Source organism: Myotis davidii, unplaced genomic scaffold (genome assembly GCF_000327345.1).
Source record: "Myotis davidii unplaced genomic scaffold, ASM32734v1 scaffold496, whole genome shotgun sequence".
In the NCBI taxonomy this organism is placed as follows: Eukaryota; Metazoa; Chordata; class Mammalia; order Chiroptera; family Vespertilionidae; genus Myotis; species Myotis davidii.
In genome coordinates, this window is record NW_006289398.1 from 5786028 (window position 1) to 5794140 (window position 8113).

At 53.7% G+C, this 8113-nt stretch overlaps 1 protein-coding gene across 1 annotated transcript in view; it reads left to right on the top strand.

Moving 5' to 3' along the window:
- ITGA1 (integrin subunit alpha 1) overlaps positions 1-8113 on the top strand; it is a 100413-nt gene that overhangs the window by 21233 nt on the left and 71067 nt on the right. Inside the window, exon 7 of the mRNA XM_015562608.1 lies at positions 6916-7064. Within this exon, the coding sequence (XP_015418094.1) occupies positions 6916-7064 (149 nt within the window). The remainder of the gene's footprint in view (positions 1-6915; positions 7065-8113) is intronic.

Consider the following 8113-nt stretch of genomic DNA (forward strand, 5'->3'; position numbering starts at 1 on the left):
CCCGGAAGGGAGGCCCCTCCAGGAGAAGCAGGAAAAGAGGGAAGGGAGGAGGGAGGGAGGGGGGGAGGGAGGCGGCAGCAAGGGAGCACACAGGCTTCTGCAGGACAGTCTGCACATTGCGGGGTGCAACGCCAGGACAGGAACAGCCATGCTGAATGCAGTAAACCCCCCCTCATCTGCATTTTCGCTTTCTGTGGTTTCAGTAACCGTGGTCAGCCACGGTCCAAAAATATTCAATGGAAAATCGCAGAAATAAACGATCCATAAACTGTAAAGGGCGAGCTGCTCTGGGGGGAGAAATAAAATCTGCCGTCTGCTCCACCCCCGGGATGTGAGGCACCCCTTTGTCCAGCGTCTCCACGAAGGGATCAGAGAGAGGCCGCGTTCACGCAGCTCTTTGGACGGTCAGCTGTTTTAATCGTTCTGTTGTATTAGTGACTGTTAATCTCCTGCTGTGCCTGAGGCATTAAACTTTCCCAGCGGCGTGTGTGTAAAGGAGCAAAGTGTACACAGGGTTCAGGACTCTCCGGGGCACCCGCTGGTCAGCGTCCACGGGGGTCTGGACGCACCCCCATGGAGAAGGGGGGCAGCTGCGGTTACTCAGCGTTTCTTCCCTGTCTGTGTGGTCCCAGGAAAACTTTACAGAGTCACGGGATTTTTGTAAACCAGTTTTAACCCAAGACAGAGTGAAGGCTATCAAACCGCCTTTCGCCAAACCTCCTCCAAACGCGAACCCCAGGCACCGAGCCAGCCGCGAGAGACATGGCGGCGGTGGCATGGAGGTCGTACTGATCCCCGACACCTACACACGACATGGCTTTCTGTAATACGTGAGTGACATGCGGGTGCCACGCCGGGCGCATGGCCCTAAACTAGGCCTGTGACTCTGGAGGCCGATGCAAGAGGGAGACTACCGATGGGACAGTGTGTGGCCGCTCTCTCCAGGGGGCCTGAGGCACTTGTCATCGCCATCCCGCTGCCTCCCTGTGCCCACCTGTCTTCCCGCAGCTTCCTGCCCGTTCTCCGAGCGCACAGCTCGGTGCCCCAGGGCTCTGCCTCCAGTCCTTCTCCCGCCCAGGCCCGGGCGCCAGGGGACTCCTTAGATGCAGTTCAGGTGCCATTCCTGCCACAAGGCAGTCTGAGCACCATCTTCCTTACATCCCCTGTCACTCTGTGTGCCTGCACATCCCTGGAGAGGAAGACAGGAGAGCATTCCCCACTGACTTTCCATGGCCCCCCCTCCCCCATTCCCTGCTGTCCCCGCCCTCCTCCTGCATCTCTGCCCCCAAAGTGGGCCACTGAGGTCCCTCATTCACGTTAATTCAGCAGACGCTCCTGAAGCCTCTTATGACGTACTAGTAGCCCGGTGCACAAAATTCGTGCACTTGGGAGGGTCCCCCAGCCTGGCCTGTGCCCTGTCACAGTGCGGTAGCCCCGCGATCCATCACCCCAAAGAAGTAGGCCTCCACCAGCCTCACATCCCTGGGCCCAGCGCCAGGGGTGGGGACGCGAGCCTCACACAAGTCCCCGCCCACCCATGCCTGCTGCACACGCAGCCTCCTGCTGATTGGTCATTATGTGTGAGGGTGTCACGACCATTTGCATATTAGCTCTTTATTATTTAGATTATGCTACGTGTCGGGACAGCATTAAAGCAAACACTGAAACTGTGTTCTGATGCCCCGGACCTTACAGCTCAGAAACGAGGTGCAGTCTTCCCCTTTGGGTCCCTCAGGGCATGGCCGTGGATGAGAAGGACAATGAATGACTCTGTCTGAGGGGGGCTCTCACTGTGGCCAGGCAGCGTTTTGCAAACTCTGTTGTGTGAGGTGCGGACTATGTCCCCCACCAGAGAAGGTTCCCTTAAATGAGAATAGCCGGTGTTTTCCAATTCGTTTTCACATCGCAGGCTGAGAACCCAGTCGGAAGACGTGCTTGTGATCGGAGTAGAGCAGCTGGGACAAGCACGAGGGAGAGGCGTCTCTTTTGCGCCGTTTCAAATGAGTGGGATTTCTGTGCTTCATGTAGATATCGGGGAGAGAGGGGCAGACGAGACAGGGCAGGCCGGCTCCTGCGTAGACTCGTGCTGACCTCACTCCCGCCTTTCCCAGGGCTGTTTGGGGACGGAGCCCTTTTTGTAGACCGTACCTAGGAGCCTCAGAAGGCTGCTCGCGCTGCCTGGGAGGGCGGGGTGTCAGCTGGGGGGTTAGCCGAGGGAGGGCTGTGACTCTCGTGTTTCCGTGGAAGGTTCCGTAGGGAGACAGACCCCTTGTTCATACAACAGCCCACAGCCAGGGGTGCGCCGGGGTCACACTGCAGCCTGAACCCTCCGGTCTCTTTGGCCTGAAGTTGGAATTGCACACCTGACTGTTGTCCTACTAATCAGGACGTGGAAAGGCATCTCCCTGGGGGTGACGGCACCCGCTTCATTCCTCCCTGAAAAGCCACTGTTCCTCCTCGAGACGCCCACCCCTGTAGGAGTCTATTGGCACTATAGTCCCCCACTTGTCACCGATACCAGAAGCTCTCCCCCTCCCACTCTCCCTTTTAGGAAAGTCCACATCTGCCCTAGTGGGTTTGGCTCTGTGGACAGAGAGTGGGCCTCGGCCTGTGGATTGAAGGGTCCCGGGTTCGATTCCAGTCAAGGGCACATGCCCTGGTTGTGGACTCCATCCCCAGTAGGGGGCGTGCAGGAGGCAGCCTATCAGTGATTCTCTCTCATCATTGATGTTTCTCTCTCTACCTCTCCCTTCCTCTCTAAAATTAATAATAATAGATTTTTTTAAATAATACAAATAAATAAATAAATAGTCCACCTCTAATGCAGGCCCTTCCTTCAGCGGCCGCCTTTGCTCACTTCTGTCCCTTCAGCAGAAGCGCCCAGACTCCTCCCTGCTCCGTCCTCCTCCCGCGCCCCTGGCCTGCCTCTGCTTCCAGTGGCTTCCCGTGGATGGTGGTTGTGGGCTGTTTCTCAGTGTCCAGAGCAGCTTAAAGGCCTGTCCTCCTGATGCATTGTTAGGCCCCAGGTTCCAGGCAGTGATGTCGGCCTGGCCAAAGGAGAAATGCAGGAACCGTGACAGCTGCCCCAGATCCGGTTCCCGGGAGCCAGCCCTGAGCGAGGCAGTCACATGGGGGATCTAACAAGGAAGCGCTGCCACAGGAAAGGACGAGGGATTTGGGGAGCAAAACAGGGCGGCCTCAGCGGACAAAGCAGGTTCCTTTATGACGACGTCTTGGCCTGGCCCCACGTGGAAGGGGTGCCGCGGCACTGCCCAGGGAGCCGGGCGGCAGGGAGGGGGGCAGGGAGGACTGCCAGGCACTCCGTCTCTTCCATCCTCTGGGGAAAGCGGCCCTGGCAGTGCAAGGGCTTCCTCTGAAAACAGTGGCGGGTGGGTCCTTAGAAGCAACGTCTATAGCAACGGTGCGGGCCTCGGCCTTATGATTTCTCTAACATGTTAATATTTACAAAGAAGCTTATAGAGGTGAGATGGCTGTTAAGGTAGACAGATGACAGATGATAGATAGATAGATAGATAGATAGATAGGGTGGATGGAGATGGATGGATAGATAGGATGGATGGATAGATAGATAGATAGATAAAATGGGTGGATGGAGATGGATGGATAGATAGGATGGATGGATAGATAGATAGATAAATAGATAGATAGATAGATAGGTGGATGGGTGGATGGGTGGATGGATGTGGATGGATGGATAGATAGGTAGATAGATAGATAGGTGGATGGATGGATAGATAGATAGATAGATAGATAGAAAAACAGATGTGATGTGAAGCTCTGGTCTCTGACTTCCCAGGTATTAAACGTTTTTGCTCTTCCTGGTGTGAAGAGAACTTGCCTAGATAACCCCGTAGCTCATAGCAGGTTCTGTGAGACATAGAAGACATATCAGGGCATATGCCGCCCTGTTTAGTTGGCGTGACGTCCACCTCTTCTCACAGGAACTCCTCACTGTGTGTCTCTCTTTCCCGGAGGAGTTCACAGCTAGAGTCTGGCTGAACTCAATCCATGCGAGTGAGGTGCGCTCACTGGTAAGGAGTAGCGGGCTGTTGGGCGGGGCCAGGCTCAAGGTGCCGGCCCTGACTTTGAAGAGAGACCGGCCCACAGGTGGCGGATTCTTGCTGGGCAGCATGGAAGGTCACAGCAGCAAACCCAGCGAGGGAGATGTATAGTTGGAAGTTAGCCAGGGGAGTTAATGGGGGGAAAGGCTAAAGGAGGTCAGTGTTTGTGAGTAAATGATTATGCTGACGGACCACGGAATCTGGGGTAGGTGGGGAAAGAAAAATAAAGGTAGGATCTGTGAACTGGAAGTCAAGGAGTCAGACACGCTTAGTAAATGAGCGGAAGTTAGGGGTCAGGGAGAAGAACTGGAAACTGAGGCACAGCAGTGTTTCCCGATGACAAGGTCACCGACACAACCTTGGGAGTAGATAATGCAGGTGAGCAAGAGGAAAAGATTGCTGAGCTGAGGACGTCGAAGAAATGAGAGACTTGGGCGTTAGATTCATCCAGGGAGTAACACATCCAGGAATAAAGAGAAGAGTTGACAGTTTTCAAGTTTCTTTAACCTCCTGCCCAATCAAATGAAAACAAAGGGAAATAAAAACAAGGCCGGCTCTGCGAGATGTGCGGATGGGTGAGCAATTAACTTCCCTGCAGCGTCTATTTCCCTGGCTGCCCAGGACCAGGCATAGTGATTGTCTAAATAACAAAATCAAAAAAGAAAAAAAAAACAACCCTGTAGGTTGCTTAGTGTAAAAAAAAACCACAAAAATAAATAAAGAAAGAAAGAAAGAAAATCATTGCAGGTTTATTTATACTGAATATTGACAAGGACAATGTCAAACCTACAAGACTTCCCTTAATAATAACTCCGTGGCCCCCTGGTTCACCCATGAATAGCTGTGTCATTGGGAAGAGAATTTAATTCTCTGTAGAGAATAGTGGATGGCATTTCATTCTAAGTCAAGAAGAGAGCCTGCAATGGAGGCATGGGTGTGTACTCATCACTTCATTTGTGTGTGTCCTTGGTCAGTTGTACAAAGGGACGTCCGGTCATCTTTATCCCACCCTTCCTGCCCTCTCACAGCGGGAGTGAGTTTTTTAAACCCAGTTTCCTTGTGTAGAAAATGCAAGGTAATTCTGTCACCCTGATTTAAATAAATTAGGACAGAGCGTTTTTTAAGAAACAGTAACAGTACATGAGGGGACTTTTCTCTGGGCGTGGCAACACAGTCGCCCGAGACATCCGGCACACTCCACGAAGCAGCCCAAGGACAATGAGGTTCTTTCAAATTGGAGAGTCTCTCATTTGCTCCTGCAAATGCCAGCGGCCGCTTTTGGTTTCCAGAAAGACGCAGCTATGGAATTATAACTATAAATCAGACTAACGATGTAGGAGCCTACAGGTTTCTGAGGACTGTGGTGTCAGCGGGGGGCGCCGGAGAGGCGATGCTCACCCTCTGGGCTGCTTGGAGGTAGGACTGGCTCTCAGGCAAGCGCCACGGGCGACTCTACCAGTGGGCACACTGGGCGCTGCCTCACGAAGAAGGCAGCCCGGCCTCCACGCCATCCCCTGCCCGGGAGATTCAGTGCCAGGATTCCTGCGTGAAAAAGACATCCGTTTGGGGGAGAGAATTTTCTGAGTCCCTGATTTGGGGTGGAAAGTTAAAGAACAGGTATCTTCAGGCACAGTTCTTGTTGTGGATTCGTTTATTGGTTCACATCCACCTTGAAAGGAGGGTGTGAGAATGGAACGGGAAATGGACATCTCTCGTGGGGAGAGGATCACGGATTGTCAGGGACACTGACTCTGGGGCATGTTACCTTTCTTGTCTTCTTACGTGGCTCTGCCTACAGTATCCAATCTGTGATTAAGAGGGAAAGGAAGGAGGAAGTGCCCAGCCGGTGTGGCTCAGTGGTTGAGCATTGACCTGTGAACTAGGAGCTCAGGGTTTGGTTCTGGTCAAGGGCACATGCCCAGGTTGCGGGCTCGATCTCCAATAGGAGGCGTGCAGGAGGCAGCTGATCAATGATTTCCTCTCATCAATGATGCTTCTATCTCCCTCTCCCTCTCCCTCTCCCTCTCCCTTCCTCTCTGAAATCAATAAATATATATATTTTTTAAATTATTTAAAACATAACAAAGGATGAAGGCAGGGAGAGTGGGAAGACAGGAGCAAAAGGGGTGGGAGAAGGGCTGATCCAGGTGCACCCCTCACACAGTGACCCCTGCTTGCGCATCGAGCCTTCTCTAGCTCCCCTCTGCCCACAGTCTTGGTCCAGGGTCACCGACTGTCTTCCTGCTCTTGGGACAGTACCTCCCTCTTCCCTATCTCAGCTCCTCACGTCCACAGTTCCCTCCTTGGACTCCATCCTCCCTCCCAGCCTCCACCCCGGACAGGCCTCTGTCCTCATAGTACCCAGTAAGGTCTCTTCCCTGAGCCCCCATTTTAAATCAGGGCCCGAGGTTGAACTTGCTAATGACAGCTTTTCCGTTACAGACCTTGTCATGGTTTGCAGTTGGGCGTGTGTTTGAGCGATCGTGTGCTGGGTCTCTGTCTTGTCGCCTATAAGCTCCGTGGGAGCAAAGGCAAAGCTGGGGGCGGGAGGAGAGGGGGTCCCAGTGTAGCCCCCGTGGCCCACTTGCGTCTGCAGTGAAAACTGCCAGAGGGACAGATCGACCATTTGAGTTGACTAACAGCACCTTCATTGTTCTCTGGGCTCTGGCTGCCCGTTGAGTAACATTACTGCTGTCGAAGTAGGAGGAGGTGTGTTCTCGTCGATTCTCACACTCGCTGAGACGCAGATGGGTCACCCCTCACATACATGTTGAACCTGCACGAAGTTGGGCCTGGGCCGCTGCGGACCACTGACTCACAGCTGGTCTTTCAGGTCGGGATTGTGCAGTACGGAGAGAACGTGACCCACGAGTTCAACCTCAACACCTACTCCTCCACGGAGGACGTGCTCCTTGCTGCCAACAAAATCGTCCAGAGAGGCGGCCGCCAGACCATGACCGCCCTCGGGATCGACACAGCCAGGTACGACGCGGCCACCAAACCCGCCACAGCCAGCGTCTCCGGCCTGGCCGTTCGCAGCGCGCAGCAAACACTCACCTTGGCGATACTTAGAGCCATCTTGTTTAAAGCTGGATTCGGCCAGTGAGCTTACAGTTCCAGAATCAGGTTTTTCTATTATACAGTGCCTCTTCTTCTCTTTCCGTTTATTCCAAGGGTCAAATCAATGGAAAACCGATCAAAAACCCGGGAGTCTACAGCATCGTGCTGTTGGGCAATACAACATAACAGGAGGGACTGTCTTTCCCTCTAGTCTTTATTCCCAGCTTCTAGGATTTTCTATTTAAAAAACATGGTCCGTGCACTTCTACTTGGTACATATTTACATTCTCGTATGCCTGTCATTTTCCAGCACCGACCTGCGGGTATGGGAGCTGTCAAACAGGAGTTTAAGAGGCCACGTCCGGTATTGCCTTACTTGAAACCATGCTCAGTGCACACATTGCAAGAAGTGGATGTGATGCTGGCTCTTTCTTCTTTCTTACTTTCTCCAAATCCCCTCCGATTTCCACCCCTCCTGCCGACTCTGTGGCTGGACCTCCTTCTACAAGAGCCCACCGGCCCGCCCTCCGCAGCACAGACCTGCTCTTTCTGGATTTCCCATCTCCTCCAGCTCTCTCCCCCTGCTCCTCCGCGTGTCACCGTGAGAACGCGTAAGCTTCTGCACAAACACGGAGCAAACACTGGACAGTTCCCAAATCTGACAGGCGTTTGTCTGGTGTTAAGAGCCTTCAGCCGCAGCTTCCGCCCCGGGACCCCCTGACCCTGAGGATCCGCTGCCCGTGCCCCTCACCTGCCTGCCGATCGGGGCTTCACAAACTCCAAAGAAGGGGCTGGATAGTCAGAAATGTTAGTTCCATGTGCAGCTTTAGCCTTGTCAGCGTTAGAAAAGCATGTGGTTCCAGTTACATGGGCCCAAGAGAAACTAACCCCGCGCAGGGGGGCACTGTGCAGGTCCCTGCCCACGGGCCGCCAGCACGGAGTGCGGCTGGGCGCACTGAGGCCTCCCTGGG